Source organism: Daucus carota, chromosome 8 (assembly GCF_001625215.2).
Source record: "Daucus carota subsp. sativus chromosome 8, DH1 v3.0, whole genome shotgun sequence".
In the NCBI taxonomy this organism is placed as follows: domain Eukaryota; kingdom Viridiplantae; phylum Streptophyta; class Magnoliopsida; order Apiales; family Apiaceae; genus Daucus; species Daucus carota.
In genome coordinates, this window is record NC_030388.2 from 15,789,511 (window position 1) to 15,815,857 (window position 26,347).

A 26,347-nucleotide genomic window follows, 5' to 3' on the forward strand; every position below is an offset into this window, starting at 1 on the left:
AAACGATTATATTTTATGATTATGATAATTAGTAATTTGATTACATAATTAATAGTAATTATAAATTTTATAATCAGCTTAGTAGAACGAAGTCTTTTTAAATTACTAATTACTTAGATATTGTGAAATATTTATATTGTTTAGATATTGTGAAATATTTATATTGCTAAAATTATAATGTTAAAACACACCGATAAGTAATCCTAGTTTGTTAAACTTTTTTAAATTTAAATATTATATGTTCATTTATATTTAAATTTTTTAATTTATTCAGAAAATATGGTTTAAAGCGGTCACAACACTGGAATGAGAGGTCATAAATTCGCCTTATTCAGAAATTTTAACTATTAATCAAAAAAATTTGTCCTAATGACCCCCACTTTTTTTTTTTTTTAAAGAATGACCCCCACTTGATAATTCATTCTGTTGAAACCGATGTTTAGGGGCATAAAAAATTAAATAATTGTTCCATGCTCCATTATTTCTACCCTTAATCCCACATTTTTTTTTTAAATAGAGTTAATATATAAGTTAAAACTCCAATGCCACCCTGGAACGGTTTGAAGAATATGATCCTAGCACTGTAAAAGGAAAAGAAGTGACAAACTACACCCAGGGGAGCCATGTGTGCTCAGTGAACTTGCTTCTAAATACAGTAGACTATATTACCTACTGAACAATGAAAAACACGTTTAGTCAAAGATGATTAACATAGCACACCAAGGCTGTCACAGAGTATGACTTGAGGAGATGGGTAATTAGACTTTCTCTGCACTTACATAATCCTGCTTACCAAAGTAGTAAAATACAACATTGAAACTAGCAATATTTCAACTTGCTGCAAGTGACAATAAGAAGTCACAGGATTTATTTCTGCATAAGGTGCCTTCTTAGAACAGGAAACTAGACCGACCAAAAACAGACCTACTAATATTACCTATATTTTGTCCCCGGAGGCACTCCAGGTTCAGCACCTGCCCTTGATCCACAAAAAGGTTGACCTGTAAAAAATAAATTAGAAGATACTATTGTCAGAAACATACACAAGGGCTGAAGACAATAAACATTAAGAACATCAAAAATATTACCCTAGGTCCGTATTGATTTATAAACCACTCCGAAGCTTTAGCATTGGATGTTTCAAACATAATTTTCTCTAGTCCCAGACGACCGATAACCTTTGCAATTATGTCACTCCGTATGGTGTCTACATACTTGCAGACATCATCAGCATCAATCATTATCATGTCCGCTCCAGCATCCAAGCATCTCTCCGCCCTCGTGATCATTAGATCCATATCCTCGATCATTTCTGGAATTCCATTAAACAAGTCATTCCAAAAATTTAAATAAATATATAGCCATTACTTCATAATTCATTATTTTATATTTGTTGTATATTAAGGATGATGATTTCTTTATAAGAAGCCCCAGGGGTTTTCCTGGTGCAAAGTAAAGATTTTTTAGTGAGAAACAAGTAATTCAATGATAGGGAAGATTGCCCGACTGCCACTGTGCATCAGGGGTCAAAAAGAATAATACTTGAGGTTTCAGTTTTTTGAAGTTTTTTTATGATCACAAATTTAAACTAGATCATTCTATCTAATGGTATTACCAAAATGTATTTTGTTACACTTTCTTATATAATATCGTTGCCATAGTACCGATAGACACTCCTAGCTCATCTAGAAGTTAACTTAAAACTACCAGCTTCTAGCTACAATCTTCAAACAAAATAGGGTAAAGAATAATATACTCTTTTTTCCAGGATCACTCTTTTAAGAACTAAGTCAATATTTCGACATTTTAATCTTCTAAATCACCCCTCACCTGGTACCTCAATATCTTTGGCTAGAAGCTATGACTTGCTCAATCTATTTAAAAATGCAACTTTTTAAGTGCAGAATTGTTACCCGGACTTTTCAATTTTGGCCATGTACCCGTGTCGACCGAACATGACGTGTGTGGTTGTAGGATCTGAGTCGTATTTTTCATATTGAAACCGGACACTTCCTCTTATAACAACTCAAGTGCAAAGCGACATAAAAGGCCTTACAACAACTTGTTCGCAAGGTCCATATATGACTTTTTTTATGTCATCCTTTGACTTTACGACGCATATGACACGTATAAACACATATAATCATGTGTATAAACTTAATTGGTACTTGGTAGAAGACATTAGTCATACATAATTTTTAAGATGTGAAATGGATTAAGAACATATAAATTTCCCCAGGTTATATGCTGAATCCCTGCACCCGTGTCCGATTCAGGACTCACATCCAAGAATCCTAATTTCCAAAAACATAAGGAATGCTTGGATCCGCACCCAAGTCAACCAGCCATACCCGAGTCCAAGTAACTTATGGACATTGAAATGTTTGGACTGTAAAAATGCCTAAAGTATATCACGAATAGAGAATCTCAAATTATGTAAAACAGAGATTTCTAAAAAAGTACAAGACTTTCTGGTAAAGATATAAGATGAAGTAGTTTACAATGGCATACCAGAATTTTGTGGTGTAGGAACCACATAGGACCCATATGCTCTATTACCAGCTTTAGGAATATCAGATTTCTCAAACTTCACAGAGAATTGGGGCTTTGCTTTTAATCCAGCATTCTTAATCAACCTTACGAATCTCAAGAGAGTTTCTTCCGGAAATCCAAATGATCCCATATTTAGTTCAACTGTATCAAATCCCAACTGCTTGCACTCCTGAAAAAACAGTTTTGAAAGTAAAAATGAAAGAGAAATATATAACTCTTGCAAGATCTCAAAGAAACAATTGCAAAACTGCAGAGTTCTCTATATCCAAAATTTCCAGTAATTGCTAGCTCACCTCCAAGTATTCTTTAAAACCAGATGGACCTTTACGGAGCAAGTGTTCAGCCCAGTCACCAGTGCTAACATATACATTGTGTTTGCGAGCCATGTCAGTCACATCCTTGATGAAACTTTTTGGCATCATGCTGTTAGAGCCTCCAGTAAATTTCAGTCCATCAACAAATTCTCCCATTGATTCGAAAGTTTCCTGGATATAATGGAACTAACGTCAGATGAAGGATCAAAGCATCTGAAAATAAAACTTTTGTCCAAACACAACACGAACAGTGTAACAAACCTAAAGTACGAAAAATTAACGCATATTCCTGTGAATGCTTTTGCCTGTCTAGTTGCCATGAAGCATGCACCTGTTTGCTTTTTTTGTATAATGCGGCACTAACTTAAAGAGGTTCGTATTTTGGTTAATGATGTGACCTATTTACAATTAAAATTAGTAGGTTTCTCTGTTTTGCGTACTGTTTTAGTTCCTAGATAACAAATTTAGTAGAATTTTAAACTATAGAGCAACCCCAATGCAAGCTTTCCTTACTCATATTTGGTCTAGGTGGACAAGATTTAGGGGTTAGGATCAAAAATCAGTCCTCCAACGCAACTCCCTATCCCCTAAAAATTTTAGGGGAGAGAAAACTCATCCCCTTATTTAAGGGAGCAAAAAGCCAACCCCTATAATGCCACATCATCAATATTACCTATAATATAACATATATTTACTCCAACTCTACCTCTTCTCACATATATTACCTTAAATATTGAATAAAAACTAATTTTTAAATTATAGGTAACAGGTATAGGTAATACCATTGGAGTAAAACAACTTTTTGCTTACCTATATTTTAGGTAACCATTATTTTATTATATTTTAGGTAACCAATATAGGGATTACCCTTGGAGATGCTATAATGAGAAAGATATGTGCTAGAATTTTTCCCGTGATAGTTTCCGGTAACCAATAAGTTATGGTAAGTGCCACATGTCATAATTAAAGCACTTACACGTAATAACAAGGAAAAGATATTACATCTCATCCATCAAACATCCAGAGTTACATTGAAAGCCAGTAGAAACCTGGGACATTCGAACACTAAAAGTGCTTTTGCACCTGACATCTTGAACTTCCCAACCCCAAAATCGAGTAATCTTACTAGTTAGTATGTTTTGGGACAGAGGAGGCTCAGAGTGGCTCTAAACAAGATACTAACAATTTCTTTTTAACTTTTGGTTACTTCAACTCGTTAGTTCCGTCACACCCCTTGACGATAAATTCTTTCAAAGTGTAAATAGTAATGTATAAAATTTCAATAAGCATAAGAGCACAAGTTAAACGAGCTCACTCAGACACATAATAGCCTGTATGGTTTACTAAAATTTCTTTTACAAAATGAAAGAGTACACCGATCTGCAGCTCGAGGCTAAAGGAAGCAAATCTAAGATACTCGGTCCATGCCCGAAACAACCGTTTCAGGCTGCAAGTAACCTTTTGATAATCGGTAAAATCATACGAGCCACCAAATATATAGGCGCGACACGAACACGTACCAAATGCAGATAACTGCAATACTTCTTCCCAAGTCCTCAATTATCCATCACAAGCATAGTATAAACAAGTAATTAGAAAGTACCCTCCCAAAGAACACAAAATTTAATCGGTTCACGACTGATAATAGGATAAACAAAAAATAAATTACAACATCTGAAATAAACGCATACATTTCAACTTAATATGCACAATTAAATTTATATAGAGACATAAATGAGAATAGAATCTTACTTGAAGGAGATCGCGAGTGAATATAGTATAATTGGGAGCTCTCATTTCAGTAACGCCGTATCTTCTTGGCTTCTCTGGCCTGTCTTCTTCTTCGTGAAATCTGGTCTTCCACCTATACATCTTCCTTCAACAGTTTGAGATGTAATCTTGCTTCAACTCTTAGATATACAAGTTTCAAGAAGATGAAGATGATGATGATGAAAGGAGATGATGTGTGATTTTTATTATTATTAGTATCTCAAGATGAATGGAGTTTATTCTAGAAACTGCGGGTTGCTGCACTTCTAATGTTATTGTCACTTTTCTTATAGCCTTTGACACGTTTACTTTTATCTGTTTCTACGTTTTTCTTTTCCGAGTTTTGGCACAGTTTTAAATGTAAATAGGATTCGAACCGAGTCTAATTCGTGCCAAGTTTAATTGAGTCGCTAAATCTTTGCCCGAAGTCGACTAGGTTAATGTCACGAGTCGAGTCGAGCTGGTTCGTTTAGCTAAACCAGCCGATTTTAATGAGTCGAGCGAGCCAACTAATATAATTTTACACTTAATCGAGCTCAAACCTCTACCCAAACTCGGCTTGTTTTATTTCACGAGCCGAGGCGAGCCGGACAAGCTCGCGAGCCGCCCGACTCGAATTACAACTCTATAAATAGCCGAATACAGGAACCCGACTTGATTTATAATTTAATTTGTCGACAAAAAATTGAAAATTATTGAAATGACTCAAAATAGGAATTTTATCTTCTTAGATTTAAATATTTTGTTTTATATAATTTTATTATGTGCGTGCGTGATCTTACTCCAATACAAAAAAATTTAACATAAAAATTAGAAATTAAAATATTTTTTTTCTAAAATTGTGTCAAAATATATATATGTATGATATGTAAAATGATTGTCAAGGACGTATTTTTCATCTACCTGTTGTTTAAACTCTAAACCCGTCTCTTTTTTCATCTCCCTGTTGTTTAAATTCTAAACCCGTCTCTACCCTATAAATTTAAATATTCTATAACTTTAATATTTCTTCTTTTTAATATTAAACCTCACATGGAATTTGGTTGAGAACTCCAAATTTCTTGAACAGCAGTACTACCACCACCTACATTAAACAAGCTCAACATTACACAGATTGCATTATGCATACATGGTAATCGTCTTCGTCAAAAGTTACTTTCTGCCTCCTGCAATTTGTCACTCCAGTTAAGTCTCTTCCTCGATCTCTTTGACAACACGTCCATGGAAAAAGTCTTATATTCTAGGAACTGGTCATATTTTCATAGATATCTTTATCATCTTTATGTAACTTATATAATTTTTTTTGCCAGATATCTATAAATTAGTCCCCAGTTTAGTGTTTGACAAAATAAATATTGTGAGTGTGATATTGGTTTGGTTTGGCTTAAAGAATGGATAATGTTTAAGTATTTAATTACTACATTTTTTCCTAGAAAATTATTGTTTGTACCAGCACCACTGGCAATGTACAAGAACAACATAAAACATACCTCTCTGTTATGTGATTTAGAAATGAATGAACACTCAAGTGCTCAACTTGGATTCATTACCGAAACACAAATTCGAAACAGGGAAGATAACGACGCCTATTCACTTGATAGAAGTTCCTAAACTTCAAATGCTAGACAAAGTATATAGGCATTTTCTGTCCTTTTTGAAATTTTAATTTAAATCCTTTCGGCAGTTGATATAATCTAAACCAGTGATGAACCTTACAAGATAGATTATTCTTATCCACTTCAGTAATATAATAGCCCACCTACATGCAAATTTCTCATATTCCATACAATCATAATCATACTCGAGACCATGGAAACTGGACTTCCAGCTGATGAAACTCAAGTTAGGCTTCAGGTTAGTATTTTCATTTTTCGACGGTAATGTATTTAATTTCTGATTTGTTTAAAATGCTTTGCATTGACTATGATACAGGGGAAGGGTAGTGCAATGGCAGTGTCATGGGTTCTCGGTGTTGGAGCACTAGCCTCGCGAAATAGTATTTTCACAATAGGAGATTACTACTACAAATTGTTTCCAGTAAGCTCTTAATTCGGTTACCTGACAAGGAAATTTCTAAGACTGTAGTACTAAGGGTCCGTCGTTCTGAGTTGTTACACTGAACTATAATTAAAAAACAATAATTCTTTGAATAAAAACTGAAATATTATGCAATGTTCTTAAAAACTTAAAGTTCACTTATACTGTGAGACAAATGGACTAATTGTTTGTGGTCTTGAAGGATTACCATCCAGACCGAGTACTGACACTCGTATACCAGACATTAGCACTATCAGCAATGATACTTTTCACTTACAAAGAATCAAAGATAAACACAAGGCGTCGCAACATGTCTGGTTACATCCTATTCTTTCTAACTACTCTGGCACTTGTTCTGGTAACTATGTTAACTTTTCACATATTTTTTAAATTTTCAAAAATTCATTGCATGACTATAATACTTTACTGTACAGTTGGATCTAATTACATCAGGGAAAGGGGGTACCCGAAATTATATTGTCATTTGTGTTTTTGTGGCTGCTTTTGGAGTAGCAGATGCTCATGTTCAAGGAGGCATGGTAGGAGACCTATCTTTGATGTGCCCCGAGTTTGTCCAGGTGAATAAAAAACATAGGCTAATCACAATTCACAATACAATACGAAAGTCTTCAAATTCAAAATGTATTTTCTACGACAACTAAATTCGGATAACTTTACTGCATGTTCAGTCCTTCTTTGGTGGAATGGCTGCATCAGGGGCCCTTACATCTGCTCTCAGGTTAATCACAAAAGCAGCATTCGAAAAATCAGACAGTGGTCTGCGGAAAGGAGCCAGTACGTGTGAAATTATTTTTGCTTATAGAAAAAATTAATCCGATTGAAATGATATTCATAGACTGTCTTAATTTGCAGTCATGTTTCTTGCCATATCTACTTTGTTGGAACTAGTTTGCATATATCTTTATGCATACGTCTTCCCTAATCTACCAGTTGTTAAATATTACCGCACAAAAGCTGCATTAGAAGGATCCAAGACTGTTTCATCCGATCTTGTGGCTGCTGGCATCCAAACAAACGCAAGTGTAAGTGTTCGTGTATCAAATAATTTGTGTTACTTTAATTACTCTGCTTCTGCTATTCTGTCAATTGACATTAGAATTAGAGTTTGGCCATCTTAGTTTCATACTCAACTATAATTCCAACTTCCTACTTCTTTAATCTTCATGTCCCTCCAAAATCCATTCTCATTTTTAGGTAATTTACACACTATAATATAGTGCAAAGAACGTACCCGGACTCAGTACCAATCAATTTTTATTTTCCTAGCTCTAAGCCTAATTATAGCACTGTGCTGATCTTGCTGGTATGGATTAGATATTTGGTTCAGAAATTGTTGAAGATTACATACTATAGTAATTAGCTAAATGCAGAAAATTACAACTAGCACAAACGTTGGAATATGCAGGAACAGGATGTTCTGAAACCGAGGGAGAGCCTGTGTAAAAAGGAATTGCTCTTTCAGAATATTGATTATGCAGTTGAAATATTTCTTATATTTTTACTCAGTTTGTCAATTTTCCCAGGATTCCTCTATGAAAACACTGGTAAACATCATTGGGGATCATGGTAAGTCTGAGCATTGTGTCACACTTAACATTGATGAGAAGTTTTGATTTAACGAGTAATTCAAAAATTGCATCCTTTAACTTTGCAGACTTACTCTGTATACTACATTACTTCTGGGCATAAACATGTACTATAAAATTAATTCATTTTCCATGCTCAAACTTAAAATACTTGAAAATGTTAATCGGTCTTATTACAAATAACCATAATGGCAAAATCTTACCAGATTTGACTAATTGGTTGTAGGTATCCGCTAGTTCTCATTGCAGTATTTAATTTGTGGGATCTAATTGGACGATACATCCCTCTGAAAAATTCCATCAAAATGGAGAGTCGAAAAGGCCTTCTGCTTGCAACACTATCTCGATTTTTACTTGTCCCTGCATTTCATTTTACTGGAAAATATGGGAATCCTGGGTTGATGTTGTTTCTCGTTTTGTTCTTGGGATTAAGTAATGGTTATCTAACTGTATGTGTCATGACAGTAGCTCCTAGAGGTTACAAGGTTCGTTAAATTGAGATTTCATTTTATAACTATATTGATTTTTGTAATGCATAGTTCGATTAATCATATATACTGATTCATAATTTTTCAGGGTCCAGAGCAAAATGCATTAGGAAATTTACTAGTGTTATGCCTTTTAGGAGGAATATTTGCAGGCGTGTCACTCGATTGGCTATGGCTTCTTGATTGAAACAACTTTTGTTATGGCGGATTAAAACTCATGAATTATATTGCAATAGAGATAAAAGACTGTGCACATGATAAGAACATTAAGTGTTAGACAATTGGCTATCTGATCAGCAAGAACACTGTTATTGTTTCCATCATTATTCTATAAGGATTTTTCTAGTGTGTGCCTTCAAAAATCCGTTGTATAAATTGTATTTCAAAATCAATATACTTACTCTCACCTTCAAACATTGCTGCCACCCTCGTTACTAGAGTACTAAAATCATCATATTAAGTGCACTTTCGACATATCTCTGATTTTAGTTACGAGAGTTCTAAATCATCATATTAAGTGTAATTTCAGAATATCTCTCTAAATGGTGAGGGCATGAGAAGTTACGTGCAACTTTAATACTTTACACTAATTATTCTTCCAGAAAAATGACATTTGGACACTTCAAATTTTCCCGATTCCAGCCATCTGGGACAGAAAGAAGGCTGGGCATATATATGCAGACCCGCACTTCACCTGATTTCACTTTGTTCGGATTGAGTTGAAGAACAATTTGATGAAAATAAATTATACAGAGTTTGCTACCAAAGACACCAAAATAACCTTAAGAACAACGACATTCACTAATTGCAGCAACAATATAAAAGTAGCAGCAACAAACAAACTTGAAAAGTGCCGCACAAATTTTTAACGTTGAAAACCCTCTAGGGTGAAGGGAAAAACCACAAGGTGACACCAAACCACCTGCACTAAAAACTTCCGCTATAAATAATGAGATACACAAATTTCTCTCTAGACAATACTAGAGGTACATACAAAAACATAATCTTCACATATATGTGGATTTCACTTATACATGTAATTTCTCTATAGGTGAAAAGTTTTTCTCAAGTGAGACTATGTCGTCATGTCTAACCTATTATCATTAGTATGAATCTTCTGAATATGTAGCACTTCAATTCTAACATATCTCGAATCCAATGATATCTAACATCGATATGCTTCTATAATTGCAATGTTTCGGCTTCCGTTGTAGATAATACAACCCATCTCTATAATTTTGATTGCCACGACACTACTCCCCCCGCATATATAAGTAATAAAGTAACCTGAGTAGACTTTCGAGAATCAATGTCACCAACCATATATGCACCAATGAAGCTATCGAGTACACACTTACTATCTCCATGGCAACATTCTATTTGTTTAGCCTATGACTGCTCAACTTGATTTGGTTGCTGAAGAAACTCTAATAACAGAAGAAACTCCTGTTGTTAAAGATACTTTAATTGAAAAACCAACTCCTATTGCTAAGTAAGGACAAACTCTGTCTTCCTAGAAAAATGTAATCCTAGAAGCTTAGTAGAGACAATAAGTTGCAATTACACTTTTTTTTATTCTAGCTGCAGCCATAGTCCATGAGACTGTTGGGGCTAAGATTGCTTAGAAAACAATTTTTGAGGATGTTGAAGAAGAAGTGGCATCTCGGACTCAAATTTCGGTGGCCTCCAAGAACAAACCTCTATCTACACATGAAGAAGAGGTGATTCAGACAATAAGCAAGTAACTGAAGCTGGGCAAGGAGGCTCGCACCAGAAATGTTGATGATGAAGTTGCTTCCAGTTGCTCTGAGTCTTTTGAGACTATTCCTACACATGGAAATGGTCCTGAAGAAGAGACTTCTCATGATAGGATTATAAGGAAGAATGAAGAAAGGGGGGAATGGCTAAAGTCTAAGAGAGGTCATGAATGGACTCTTAAATGGAAGGAGCATGACTTTGACTTTTGTCCAATTACTTCCTCTCAGCACTTACAAACAATTGAACCTTCTATCTCTGTTCCTCATATCCTTTCTCATAAGAAGGCCTATATCATTTTCATGAAGAGCCTGAAACATCAGCATATGTAGACTCATGTTAGGGTGGAGAAAATTAAGGATGATCTCTTTAATTTAAAAACCATCCAAAGGATAGACAAATCTAAAATCACCAGTAGCTCTTTCAGTTGAAAGGGTTGCTGGATTGAAGAAGAACTAGGACAAGAGGAGTCAAATGACTTCTATGGAAGACGGAGCTGACAGTCCTCATCCTAATTGGTGATGATGATTCCAAAAAGGGGAAGAATATTGCTATGTACAAATGCTCACAACTAAAGTCTCTGCAAAATAAAGATGATGCTGGTAATGGAGGTAACAAAGGTTGAACTTCACAAGGAAATAAAAGGATAGGAACTTGACAAAGTATGATGGCGAAGCTTCTAATAAGCTTACTATCTAGTCAAGAAATAAGGAGTATAATAAGGGTGGAAAATAAAAGAAAGCAAACACGGATGAAAAAGCTCTTATCTTACCTGAAGCTGAAAAGGAGAAGTTGTTATCAATCTCTGATGTAAAATCTGACAACCAAGCTAACAAGCTTTTGGAAGCTCGAGATGATATAATTAAATATATGCAGACTTTAAAGCAAAAGGGAAGACAAGAAACTGTTTAATTACAACAAAGATCCAAAAATCCAAGCCTTTGATAAAGAAAGAGGAAGAAATGCTTGCTGCTGAGAAGAACAAGTCAAAGTCTAAGAAGAGCAAGAAGCCTCCTGGGCCCAAGGAGAAGGGCATAGTCATTAGAGAAACAAACAGCTCAGAGATCAACAAGCCAAAGACAAGAGATAATATCTGAAGCCGCTCTGAAAGACAAAGGAAAAGAAAAGCTAGATGAACCCCTAACTCTTCAAGTCAAGGTTGTGCCTTCATTTCCAAAAGTAACAATTGACTCTTCTATGCAAGTTATACACGATTTTGATGATATTTTGTTACAAAAAGAAGAGTTGGTGGAGATTACAAAGAAGAGAAAGAGACTTGAATATTCTGATGCTAAGAAGATGAATGCTGATAAGTTAACCTCTGACATTCTTCAAGTTAACAAAGTTCAAAAGACTTAAAGTTTTAAAAATTGTAAACTCTGAAGATTTCAATATAATAACCTCTGATACTACTCGAGTTGTTAAAGCTCCTGCAACCTCTAAAATAGCTCAAGTTGACTTGACACTCTAACTCTGGAACATAAGAGAAAACTTTTTTTCAGGAAACCAGCTCTTGTTAGAGAAAATACAGTCTTGCAAGATTTTATAATTTCTCAATCTAAAGGAAAGAAAGCCGCTGACAAAGAAGAAATTGGCTTAAGGAAATCTAGAGTTTATACTTGACAACAGGTTGTCATCAGAGATCCATTTCCTATGACTGACAGACCCAATGAAAAGATAACTCAGAAGCACTTGGAGAAAGTTGAATATGTCCATATCTTGATAGACTCATTTGATGGTAACAAAGATAAATAGAAGCTTACATATTTCTTAAAGAATATAATTGTGTGCAAGCTAGAAAATACTGATGTGATGTTATTAATAAGACATGGAAGGAGCTGGAGTACATCCTGTATCTTTCGAAGGTGAAGATTGAAGCTAATTATAAATGGTCAGAGTTTGTCAAGAAGACTCTGCTTAATAAAAAAGATCCTACAGAATAAAGAGCGATGGTGTGTTCATTTCAAAGTACATATACATTAGATGATCTAGAAGTTAAGATGAAGAGGAATAGTAATAGGCTAAAAACCATCTTGGGTACACAACAACTAGTGTTTAAGAAGAAGCAAGAAGGCCAGGACTCATAAGACTGAGAGATAGTATCGGTAGAAATAAAATCAATGATTTAAGGGCTTCCATGTATCAAACAGGGGAAGATGATCTAGTGCTTAAGATGATCAAGACTCAAATGGTTCAAACTCTAATTGTTTCTGAAAAAAGTTTACTCACAAACTTCATCGATAGAGTCCATGGACACAAAAAGATTGATTGGTAGTTACAAGCTAAAGTTCTATAAGTAGGATATAATTGTCATGATTGAAATTTCATAGTTGCATTTGTATTTATATTTTTGACATCATCAGATATAAGTACTTGTCCATATTTTATTAATGCACAAGTAAAGGGAGATTGTTAAATGCATTTGATGATATCACATTTTCCTATTAGTATTTAGAGTCAGGATGTATTGTCAGAGTTTTCAAGGAAATCAGAGTTTGTTATACAATGAAGATATCAGAGTTTGTCGACAGAGGATTTTCTTCAGAGTTTGTCATAACTATTTTCAGGAGTGGATCTGATTTAAATATAGAAGATATACACTATCGAGATTGTACGCTCATAAATTTAGTAGATTAATTTGGAATCACTAGTTAATATATTTTATTTGGCTAATTAATAGCATATCAATTAGATGATTATCTTGTAATTGTACAATATATAAACACATATAGGTTTATAGGTTTACATTATAGGTGTCGATATAATATTAAGAATATCGTCCTTGTAACCTAGACTCTCTCATTGATATTCATACATCTCTAAGAGAGTAGTTTATCCCTATTATAATAGTTCTTAACTTCTTATAAGTTAATAAAAACCGACTTTTGGTTTATATATTGAGTTCTTAATTCCATTTGATTGTATCCGCTATATTCAACCCTCTTCCGACTTCCATAGTGGTTCTAGGCCTAACATTGCAAACATTTTGTTGTTATTTTTCAAATGCTTACAAACCCGATTTACCTTGTTAAGTGTTAGTAACTTACGTTTTTCTCTAGACATATTCAGCTAGATCAATCTCCATCATTTTTTGAACTGATTCGAGCTTCTTCTTCTTTTATTTACTTGAAAAGGAAAATAAAAAATATTCCAGATTTTAGCTAGTCGATACCTCCAGGTTGAGTAGTAACATGACATGCATGATTTCCTAGAAAATATGTGACATCCTTTTCCAGTGGTATTGTGAAAATATTCTTTGGTCATGTTGCTCCAGGAAAGAGTTTAATAAAGATAAAGAACTTATATAGTAGATATATTCTCTCTCAATTTAGTCATTCCGATGTTAAATTATGCATCCATTAATATTATATATGAATAGGCATCCCATTTATATGTATGAATGTCCTCAACTGTTTATGTATATAGTAAACATTTTTATACACGATCTTTCAAATAAAGGTCCTTGATAAGTATGCCATGTTTAGCTATTTACCGAGTCCATTTCTATAAATAGGCGTCACATCAACAAATTTATATTTTCAATGAGCGTCCACCTACAAACATGTGTTAATACTTGTTCATGAATAAATCCACTCTTTTTAGTGTTCATCCATGCATTCCGGCATCCAATTTATAGGTAAATCTATGGCAAACCCATTGATATATATATCTGTGTGTGTGTGTGTGTGTGTTTGTTTGTATATATATATAGTCTTAAAAAGCTAATAAAAAAGCAAAAAAACATCTCTCAATCATATTATCATTTATATGATTCTGGAAAAATGCATATTGGAATAAAGACTATAATAACCTTGGTTGTTGTTTGCAGCCTCTTCTCTATGTCTTGTGCAAAACTTGCCATTGCAACTTTTAGGGAAGATTTTAAAAGTGAGTATTGTTGTAAACAAATTCCTTTATGATGATACTTTCTTGTTCATATTTGGTTCCTATTTATTATCAATTACATGCAGGCATGCATATAACTTTACGTTTATAATGTATTTTTATCCTTTATTATAGTATGTATTTTTTTTTATCACATAATTGTTTACATGTTATGAATCGGATCGGTTTGTATAGAAACTAAATGCTTCGGTGATAACGGTCCTGATGATTCACAAGGACCATACAAGGGGGTAGCTTTGAACAAGAAGATCTTCAAGAAAGAAATGTGCCGTCAGTTTATGAAAGTTAAGTGTGTGGGTCCCCCAAAATGCAAATACGATGAAGAAATACTATTCGAGATTGCTGATGAATGTACTTCCGACCTTCTCCTCGGTGATGATGATATTTGCATACCCAAATTTTATTTTGGTATTGCAGATACTACTAATAATCCTACTCGTATGGTAGTTGATGTTACAGGGCCTTTCAAGTTCAACTGATATTGATTTGTTGTATAGTGATTAGTGGTTGTATATTTAAATAAGGTTAGATGTTGGACTAATAATTGCATATTTTTGCATAATTTAATATATATGAATGGCTTGCTTTCAAATTCCAGTTATTTAATTGTTGAGCTAATTTATGATATAGAAAATTTAAACAAATGAGGAAGTAGAATTAAAAAAAAAATTAAAAAAGACAACAAGTAGTAGCTTGGAATCAGAAGTCAAACCAACAAGTCATAAAAAGATCCATCAAGAAAAATTTTGAGTCAAAGAAAGAATGAAGAATCCTGAAATTTGGGACATGTAAAAGTAATTTAAAGTAACATCAAATGATGCAAACTTGATGGTGAACCATGTGAATTGGATGAGTGAATTAATTTTTACTCTAGTACATACGTCAAACATCTTTCAAGATAAAATAATAACAACAATTCAGAAATGGGCAATTGTGTTTTATTTAATTTATGAATTTTATACACAGAGAATAAACAATTAGAAAGAATTTGAAAGCCACTTATTGCTTCTTAACTGAATAGAGACATGCATCCGTGGATGCTTTACCTTCTAATAGAATCGGCTAATGACAATGTGGCTTGCATTTGAGAGAAAGAGTTAATTAATCAATTATAGGCATTTCCCTTTACCTAGCACATGACGAGGTGAATCCGGCATGTTATGTTGACTCATAAATGTATTTCATCAGTTATTCCATCAGGGTTAAAAAAATTACAACTAGCACAAACGTTGGAATATGCAGGAACAGGATATTCTGAAACCGAGGGAAACATTGTGTAAAAAGGAAATGCTCTTTTAGAATATTGATTATGCAGTCGAAGTATTTCTTATATTTTTAGTCTGTTTGTCAATTTTCCCAGGATTCCTCTATGAAAACACTGGCAAACATCACAAATTAAATACTATATATAGCTCCTAGAGGTTACAAGGTGCGTTAGGTTGAGAATATATTTTATCACTATATATATATTGATTTTTGTAATGCATAGTTAGATCAATCAAACGTACCGATTCATATTTTTTCAGGGTCCGCAGCAAAATGCACTAGGAAATATACTGGTCTTATACCTTTTAGGAGGAATATTTGCAGGTGTGTCGCTCGATTGGCTATGGCTCCTTGATTCAAACAACTTTTGTTATGGTGGATTCAAGCTCATGACTTATATTGCAACAGAGATAAAAGAGTGTGCACATAACAACATTAAGTGTTAGACAATTGGCTATCAGATCAGCAAGAACAAAGTTATTGTTTATATAATTATTGTGTAAATTGTATTGCAAAATTAATATTCTTACTCTCACCTTCAAACGTTGCTGCTACTCTCCTTACCAGAGTACTAAAATCATCATATCAAGTGCACTTTCGACGTATCCCAAACTTTACTTATGAGAGTTCTAAATCATCGTATTAAGTGCATTTTTGGCATCTCCTTAAATGGTGATGGCATGAGAAGTTAAGTGCAACTTTAGTACTTTAAACTAATTGTTCTTCCATGAAAAATTACATTTGGACAATTCAATATTTCCCGATTCCACCAATATAGGACTGAAAGAAGGTGAGGCATGTATATGTAGACCCGCACTTCACCCGATTTCACTTTGTTCAAATTGAGTTAAATTATACCCAGTCTTCTACCAAAGACACCAAAATAAATTTAAGAACAACAACATTCACTAATTGCAAAAACAACATGAAAGTAGCAGCAACAGACAAAGATGAAAAGTGACACAGATTTTTGATGTGGAAACCATCCATGGTGAAGGGAAAAACCACGGGATGACAGTAACCCACCCACACTAAAAACTTCCGCTATGAATAATAGGATACACAAATTTCTCTCTAGATTATACTAGAAGTACATACAAAATCATGATCTTCAGAGATATATGGATTTCACTCTTTAATGATACAATAAACTTAAGTTTGGATATGCTCACCGGATTGAAGCACGAAAAGAATCAAACACGGAAGCACCGCAGCTGCTACTATGTATTCTAAAATAAAACAGTGAGAAGACGTTTTGTCTCCCTTTATTTTTCTTTTTATACTTGTGGGTTTATTTATTTTTTTATCTTTTTGTTTTGGGTTTAATAAAATCATAGCCCACATAAGTGGACTAGGCCCAACAAATCACCTCTTCCACTTCACGTGGGATATGCCTCCCTCGTACATCTAATTTTCTACAAATTACAAGTTTTTCTCTTGTGAGACTCTTTGTCATCATGTCTAACCTATTATCATTAGTATGAATATTCTAAATATGCAGCAACTTCAGTTAACACATCTCAAATCCAATGGTATCTAACATCGATATTTTTAGAGCGACAATGAAAAGATGAATTATGTATTGTACCTTGGCTGTTAAAGTAGACAATAAACATCTTCTACTTTTGACCAGTCTTCCTTGAAAACTTTTTCATCCACAAAGCTTCCTTACAAGCTTCTGTAATTGCAATGTATTCAGCTTCCGTCGTAGATAATACAACCCATCTCTATAATTTTTATTGCCACGACACTACTCCCCCTCCGTCAGTGATGATGTAAATTAGTGAGGTAGACTTTCGAGAATCAATTTCACCAGCCATATCTACACTAGTGAAGTTATCAATTACATATTCATCATTTCCATAACATAGACATAATTTTGAGGTATCATCAAGATATCTAAAGATCCATTTTACTGCATCCCAATGTTTTCTTCCTATATTAGAAAGCAATCTATTAACTACTCTAACATCATGAGCTAAATAGGCCTGGTGCAAACCATAGCATATGAGGCTGCCAATCGCAGAGGTATATGAGACTCTCTTCATCTCTAGTTTTTTTGTCCCCTCAACTTGAAATGACTTGCAAGCGGAGATTCAATTGGCTATGCATTGGTAATGTTGTACCGCTTCAAAATTTTATTAATACACCTCTCTTGGTACAACCATAAATTCCTGTTTTTCCTTATCCGAATAAGCTACATGCATGTTACAAATACTGATTCATTGAGCGTCAGGATCTAACAAAGAAGCTGAAGGATTTGATGAGGTGACATCATCAGTATTCAACACTCATCAGGATCTGAATCTGATCAGTATTGGAAGATATCAGGATTATCATCAGCATCTTATCAAATATCTTCTGTCTCTGGAAAGTAGGAAGTCGAAGATCTTATATCAACTGTATTCAACCCCTCTTCTACAGTTGAAAGTTACTTGGGCAACAATTGTTATCAGAGCCAAGTTAATATTTTACCAAAAAGATCACTAAGATGTCGACAAACAAATATGAAAATATTAAGATCCCACTTCCGAAGAAGGCTGAGTACTTCAGATAGAAGGTGAAGATGCTAATGTATCTTGAAGCATTTTATATGGCCCATATATTCCAAAAAAGTTGGTTCCACGAACTGATACTATTCCTTAACACTATGTCTGGAAATCAAAGGAGAGATGAAACCTGAGGAAAAGAATGAATTACTCAAGGAACCCAATGTGAAATATATCCATCATAACAATATAGACACAGTCATGCCCAACAGAGTAATTTCTTGCAAAATAGCAAAAGAAATATGGGATTCGCTGGAGACTCAATGTCAAGGTATAGAGTCGTCAATCAAGAAAAACAGAAGGGCTCTCTTGATTCAAGAGTATGAATAGTTTGAGGCTAAAAATGATGAAATCCTGACTGATATATATGACAAGTTTCTTACTTTACTCAATAACTTATCTTTAGTTGGTAAAGAATATGATGTTAAAGATTCTAACATCAAGTTTTTGAGAGCCTTACCTGAGGAATGTGATAGACACTCCTTAATCATCAGACATCCATATGATCTTGATACTGTGTCATTTGATGAAGTTTATGAAATGCTAAGAACCTATGATCTTGAGGCTCAACAGAGAAATAATAAGAGGAGTAGCAAGGCAAAATCAATTGCCTTAAATGTTGACAATAAACAATCAAAATCAAGGACTGTGGATACCTCTAGGAGGAAGACTGTGAAAATTGAGTTAGATACCGATGACTCATCATAAGATATTAATGAAATTTTTTTTGATGGTGAAAGTGATAATTCTGACATCCAGGAGATGGTTGTTATGCCGGTTACAAGCTTCAAAAAGATGAAGTTCAGAAGAGCCGCATGGCAAAGAAATTTCCAAAAGAGGTCTTCAGATATTAAAAAGGGAAGGTACAAGAGAAAAGACAACAATAATGGGGAGAAGGGAAAGATTGATTTGTCAAAGGTCAAATGTTAAAAATGTGAAAAGTGTGTAACTTTGTAATAGACTGTAGGAAGGCCAACAATGATAAATGCAAGAGCAAGGCACTTATTTCCTCAAGCAAGGACTTGATGGATTCATCTATTCTGAGTATGAAGAAGTGAATTATGCTCTTATGGCTACTACTAATGATCATGTCACACTTGCTGCATCCACTACTGATAAGGTACCCAACACTATGTTGATTTTGATACAGATAATATCTCTGAGTTAAAGTCTTCTGTAAAGTCTTTGCATGTTAGATTTAGAAGACAATCCCTTCCTAGAATATTAACTGAAAAATCTGACTTAAAGAAAGAATGATTATTTAAAATATAAGTTAATACTTATGCTTGAACTTAAGAAGAACTGTGAAAAGGCTAAGTATAATGAAACTCATATAAGAACAAGATATGCCAACCTTGAACTTGAGTTAGAAGCTTAAAAAGAAATGATTAGAATATGGTCTAACTCTAGAAGAAAAATTCAAGAGATTTTTACTAAGAAGAATTGGAAGGAGGGGGGGTCTAGGATATAAGAATGATAAAACTGAATCTAGTTCTTATGAAAAGGTTATTAAGAATATTAGATCCAAGATCACTCCTATTAATTTTTTACTTACAACAGAGCTTTTGTATCCAATTCTACCTTTGAAAAGGTATCAACATTAAAAGTCGTAGAAACAAATACTATTGTAAAGATTAAATCAATAGAATTAAAAGAAAAAAATATTTTTCAATTAAGACATCTCAGTTAAAAGTCTATCATTTTCAATAGATTGACTTCTAAAGCTAATATGTAAAGACTTTAGGAATGACTTCAACTCAGATATATTTTTGGTATCGAAAAATCAAAGACAGTATTTTGTTTTTTATCAGTAGGTGTAGCAGCAAGGGTGACATTGTCATTAATATTTGCCATGAGAGCATAGTTCACCTCTTCATTTTTAGAAACACAAGAATCCATCAATAGGTGTAGCATCAAGGGTGACATTTTCTTGCTATTACCTTTATCATTCTTGAACTTAATTTCTACAATTAATAGCAACGTGCCTCATCTTATCACAGTTGTAGCATTTGACTTTTGACAAATCAAATTTGATTTTCTAAATGAATTGAGTGACCCATTCCACAAGTAAAGCTCTCAGAAATTTGTGTGATAATTTGCTCGCATTGTTTTAAGGACATCTCTTTCTAATTCATATTAAGGGTTAACTATCTAGTTGGTCACTGAAGTGGGCCTTATGTATCAAGTTGGTCACTGAACTTAAAATGGTATCAAGATGGTCACTAAAGTCACCATAAATATCAAACAAGTACCTTGAAATATGAGTTCAACCAATAAAAACATTATATATAGAGTTTTACACATCATTTTTAAATGTTGCCACAACCAACTAAAAGGTTATGACTTCTAGTATATATGATAATATATTTCTATCGACTACATTGTTGGATAACAATAAGAATAGCAACATCCATCCGCGTGTATGAGAACATGCCTGTATCTCAATAATATTTGACCAAAATATGAATATTTAGTAAGGATGGTCTTAAATATTCACAAAATATTTGACTAAGAGGATTATCATGGTGATATGTCCAACTAATTGAGTATCAGGGTGATACTCCAATGGTAGAGGAATATCAGTGTGATATTCCATTCGGAGTGGAGAAGCCTATATATTTATTAAAGCTTAATTAAAGTTTTGGGTGAATGCCCGACAAAAATACCCAATTCACAATAATATTTGACCAAAATATGAATATTTAGTAAGATGTGCCATAAATACCCAGCATGCATGTACCTCAACAATATAATGCCCACAAAATTTTTGACTATAACATGATTATAATAATGAGTCATACGTACCAGTTGAGTATCAAGGTGATACTCCACAGGTAGAGGAGTATTAGTGTATTCCCCACCGGAAGTGGAGCAACATATTTTATAAACTTAATTAAATTATTGGGCAAATTCCCAGTCGAAATAGTCAATCTTCAACAATATTTAATCAAATATGAATATTCAATTAGAACAGGCTTTAAGCAGTGTTCTAAAAATCCCCTATTTAACCGATTAATCCCCGATTAATCCCTTGCAATGTTGCCGACCGATTCGATTTTTGATATCTGATTTAATCATTATAAATATTTTTAGTCAAAATATATATAATAATTTATTAAAATTAAAATACTATATCACTTAAATATGAGGAATTATAGAATTTATGATATAGCAAAGATATATTTATTATAAATTACCAATACAATAATAACCAAATATCCATAAAGAGGGGAAAATAGTTCAACTAGAAGTGCATGTCACGTGACCTGCAGTTCGGCCTTCGCTTTTTGAGGCTTCTATATGTATGTTTAGGCGAAGAACATCTAGAAGCTAGCTCTTGTAAACAACCATGCCTATCTAATAATAATCTAATTTTTCTTATTCTTACCAAAAAAAGTTCTTAAAAGGGGTGGTTTCTCGACGGCCGTGTAAAAGCAAATAATATTTAAATATTAAAATAAATTCGATTAATCCCCAATTTTAATTAATCCTAAATCGGTACATCAACCGATTATATCTGATTCCCGATTTTTGTAACACTGGCTTTAAATACTACCCACAAGATACTGCAATATCAGAGGAGTATCAGGATGAGACGCCACAACCAGTTGAATATCAAGGTGATACTTCACTCGTAGAGGAATATCATTGTGATGCTTTCTTAAGAAGGGCCCTAAATATCTATAAAACTTTTACTCTTAGAGGATTATCATGATGATACATTACAATCAGTTACGTATCATGGTGATACTCCATGAGTAGAGGAGTATCAGTTTGATACTCTATTGAAATTGGAACAACATATTTTTAAGTTTAATTAAATTAAATATTGGCGGAATTACTAGCCGAAATAGCTAATTTTAAATAACATTTAATCGAAATATGACTATTCAGTAAGAATGAGCCATAACTACCCACAGAATACTCCAGTATCGAACGTGTATCAGGAAGATACATCACAAATAGTTGAATATGAAGGTTATACTTCACTGGTATAGGAATATCATTGTGATATTTTGCTTATATTGTTTTAAAAACAATTGTTTATATCTCACATTAACGGTTAGTGCATACTCAAAAGATACAAGATATATTTACACCGTATTGTAATAACAAGGATCCAAAATTTAAACCCTCTATTAATTATTGATATTGTCGGATAATAACAAGAATAGCAATATTTATCCACGCATACGAGAACATGCCCGTGTCTCGCACGCGCTACATTGCTAGTTTATTCTAATAATATTGCAAATTACTAGTAATTGTCATGCGCCATATTGGACAATTCATGAGTTCAGTCGTTATCCTTGATCAGTAGTTAATTCCATAATGTTGCCCTCCTTTTCAACTTTAGACATGTCCTTCACAGTCATACTTAGCCATGCTTCGAGTCCTTCACCTGATGCATCAGCTGTTAAAAAACAAGTGTTACTGATTGGGACATTGGCCATACTGACCCATATGGGCTTTCCCCAACCAAAATCAGCTTCATAAAATGGAATTTGGACAAGTCACTAAAAGAACAATAACAGAATTTCCCAGGCTTCGTGAGATTGTTTTTCAAATCATGCAGATTATTAGCTATAATCATTTGCCCCTCTTCTCCATTTGACAGCACCTTCTGGCATTTCTCTATGCCCTTTTTCACAGAAGCGGAAAGCATAGTAACAAGACTCTGAAATTCCACCCCTCTTTCGTCTGAGACAGATATTTGAGCAGAGGTAATCAGGTACAGGTTTCCACATTGATTTTTTCGCAGTGGGGGATTTGTTTTGTCCCTCAAATTTGGTGTTTGAGCAAACAAGAATTCTCTTGGGCTTATGGGGTTTGCAACATGTAAATTGATAATTGCTTTCGCCAATATTCCTACCACCGATTGCACCCTTGATGCCAACTTCTGCCTTGAGCTGTCTACCACGGCCTTCTCTCGGATTCTTGGAATGGTACTCTTGTCAAAGAAAAAGTACTTTGTAATAATCTGATGATCCTCAGAATTTTTGAAGTAAGTTTTGGAACTTATTGTTGAACTTTTTTCTTGATGACTAAAATTTGTTATTAGATTTAGCGATGTGAAGTTGTGCACCTCAAATTTTATTAACTAAATCATGTTTGTATGTCGTAGTCACAAATGGATAAATTTGCTAAATCAAATTAAACCGGACTGCTTGGTCTATGTTGGTTGGCCTATGATGAGTGGATTAAAATTTTTAAGAACCAGGTTTATATGATTTGGTTCTCGTCCTCCCTTTAACCAGAACCCGAAACCGGATCATCTATCATATAACCATGATTCCTTTACTAGGCCGGCTTAGGACAAATAATCAGTTTGTGATAAATTAAAAGGACAGAAAAATGATATTTAGAAATATTTACGGGCTCAGTTTGAATAAATATATATCTACAACGGATACCTTGAGAAACATTTTCATTGTTATGTGCTAAAATTCATGTCGCTTTGTAAACTTGTTGATGAATTTTGGTGTGATAATATTTTTCATAAACTTGTTCTTTTCCAAAAGGCAATGACAGGTCTTCATAGTATCAGACTAAAGGACATAAACGGCAACCGGAGATTGATCGGATAACGGAAGGACCTATTGATCACTGAAGAGCACAAGATGTGGATGTTTGGCCGGGCTTAAAAGCCTGGCTTCTGGTTTTCTAAATTAGAAGACTGTATGTGTAAAATGTCAAAAAGTACTTATAAAAAGAAGTTGAGAAAACTAGCTTTTGTTTCATAGCTTCTACTTTTTTCCCAAACATTTTAATCACTTATTCTTCTTAACTTAATTCTAACTTCTACTTCACTTCTTTACTTTAAGAAAGAAGCAGACATCCCGTCGGATAATACTCCGTACATATTAAGCTGTACTGTAAAATTACCAAATTTCTCACCTGCAGAATTAAATTTAACGCAGCTGGAGTGGACTTCCTTGGTTTTCGGTAGATCTTCTTATATCCTTTAATTTTTGGTACTAAAACAACGTGGCTACTTGCATGCATAAAAGAGGTTATTTTTAGCCAGAAACTAGAACCCATGAATAAGAACGGCAAAATATATCTGGTGGTCAAAATTATGTGTATACAAGTCCACTAGCTCTTTGCATGCGTGCAAAACATTCTTAATTCCTATATGGTCGAGACTTATGAGTAACTTAACTTAAATATTGTTGCCTTGTGGAATTGCACTACGAAACCTCCTTGCTTTTATTCCACTCCAGTTTTGAATTTTACAATACATAAAGATGTTATTAGCATGATCACCATTAGATACATCTCTTCTATCTACAGTTATCCACATTTCTGCACTTCCACAATGATTATTCTAAGTTGATATTTTGACATTCTTAATTTTCTTTCTTCATCGTCTCGTGTCTGTCGAATGTGTGTTATTTTCTCGTATCTGTCGAATGATTTTCTCGTATCTGTCGAATCGTCTATCGTATAAGATATATTCGTCGCTTTGAAATGTTGTTGACGACGAGTATTAAAGGACTAGTGAGATGTTCGACATTGAGACAAACTCCGGTTCGGATCATAGCTAGAAATTGGCACAAGGAACCAATTAAAATCGCGTGGGAAAAACCTCAAAGCGGATGGACTAAACTGAATTTTGATGGCTCTTGCAAATGTAAGACAGGTAAAGCAAGCATCGGAGGCATATTAAGGAATGACAAGGCTGAATTCATGCTAGGATACTCGGAATCCATTGGCAAAACAGATAGCAGCACTGCAGAACTCAGAGCACTCGAAAGAGGGCTTGAGTTGCTTCTGGAAAATGGATGGAGTGATCACCATGTATGGCTCGAGGGAGATTCCAAGTCACTGGTTGAGATTATTGCGAAAAATCGAACAGTCCGATGTGCACAAGTGCAAAAACTTGTCACTGACATAAATTTGGTCATGTCGCTGCTGAATAATTGTGTGCTCACACATGTTTATCGGGAAGGAAATCGAGCTGCTGACAAATTGGCTCAAATGGGGCATCATATGAAAAGCCCTCAAGTGTGGCACAACATTCCGCCTAGAGAGGTTTTGCGGATTGTTGATGAAGATGCAGAAGGTAAAACTTTTCTTCGCAGAAGATGAGTCAACGCTGATGCTCTATGCACTGAAATTTGTCTGCAATGCCAATCTAGTGTACATACGAACTTCTTATAGTTTTTCATGTTGTAGCTTGTACATACATATATGTTAGAGAACAAAGCGGAAGCTGCTTGGCTTATACTTTTGTTGACCCGTGTAAATACAATTTGAAAATGATAGTTTGTCTCATAGCTTCTATTTTTTTTCAAACAAACACTTTATAAACTGTTTTACTTTTCGTAATTTAATTTTTTACTTTAAGTAAGAAGTCACATTTTTTAAGTTTGGCCAAATGAGGGAATGTGCAATATTCTAGTTGAGAAGAACATATTTTAGCCCGAGAACACTATTGTTTTTTAACAATATATATAACATTAAAAAATAAAATAACTGCAAAATAATTGTTTTGCACTTTTGAAAGATGCAGAATAATTGTTCTCATTGTTCCCACAGGAACAAGATAAGTTTAATTTTTGTACATATCATAAATGTCATTTCTTTAGCTTAATTCACTACAAGAGAAAACGCTTTTACCAATAGAAATTGTTAAAGAAAATTAGTCTGCTGGTAGTTCCCAACGGATTTGTAACGATTTGACTAGTCTGCCAACCAATTCGCAGTCAAATACCCACACTTATTTACCAACGAATATAGTCACACAATGGAATAATAACAAAAGATCAAGAAATGAGCAACAGACTAGCAACATAAGCATATGTTGTTACATTCGTTGATATTCCGTTGGTAAATACTAATAGTTACGTTAGTAATTGGTTATTAGTTTTAGATGGAAATTTTTTATTTTTTTTGAAAAGCTAGAAATTTCATTTCATAAGTCTCAGGTGATCTTACAACAATCAACATAGGTGACTCTGCACCACTAGTACAAATATAGGAAAAGAAACCACTAATAAGAAATCTTCTAATTTTAATAAGTGGTTTCTTAATCAAAGAAAGCTCATTTTTTTAAAGAATGGTCTCTTATAATGGAAGAAAAGAAACCTCTTTTTTTG

The 26,347-nt window shown here is 33.9% G+C and overlaps 2 protein-coding genes across 3 annotated transcripts; one reads left to right on the forward strand and one right to left on the reverse strand.

The window, feature by feature from the left end:
• Nucleotides 1-691: 691 nt before the first annotated feature.
• Nucleotides 692-4,958, reverse strand: LOC108197484 (protein HEAT-STRESS-ASSOCIATED 32). 2 transcript variants are annotated; one of them, XM_017365119.2, is made up of 5 exons: nucleotides 4,620-4,958; nucleotides 2,847-3,038; nucleotides 2,512-2,722; nucleotides 1,089-1,312; nucleotides 692-1,001 (listed from the first exon to the last, which is right to left on the reverse strand). In XM_017365119.2, the coding sequence occupies exons 1-5, from the start codon at nucleotides 4,737-4,739 to the stop codon at nucleotides 891-893; spliced, it is 858 nt and encodes a 285-aa protein (XP_017220608.1). In that variant the 5' UTR covers nucleotides 4,740-4,958; the 3' UTR covers nucleotides 692-890. The 2 variants fall into 2 exon arrangements, with proteins under 2 accessions (XP_017220608.1, XP_063939611.1); XM_064083541.1 differs by having other exon boundaries at nucleotides 2,847-3,053; nucleotides 4,620-4,886.
• Nucleotides 4,959-6,390: 1,432 nt separating this feature from the next.
• LOC108198209 (equilibrative nucleotide transporter 3) lies at nucleotides 6,391-9,188 on the forward strand. The gene is made up of 9 exons (XM_064083329.1): nucleotides 6,391-6,491; nucleotides 6,570-6,674; nucleotides 6,877-7,032; nucleotides 7,109-7,252; nucleotides 7,364-7,469; nucleotides 7,548-7,717; nucleotides 8,101-8,261; nucleotides 8,508-8,766; nucleotides 8,858-9,188. The coding sequence occupies exons 1-9, from the start codon at nucleotides 6,447-6,449 to the stop codon at nucleotides 8,954-8,956; spliced, it is 1,245 nt and encodes a 414-aa protein (XP_063939399.1). The 5' UTR covers nucleotides 6,391-6,446; the 3' UTR covers nucleotides 8,957-9,188.
• Nucleotides 9,189-26,347: the final 17,159 nt, after the last annotated feature.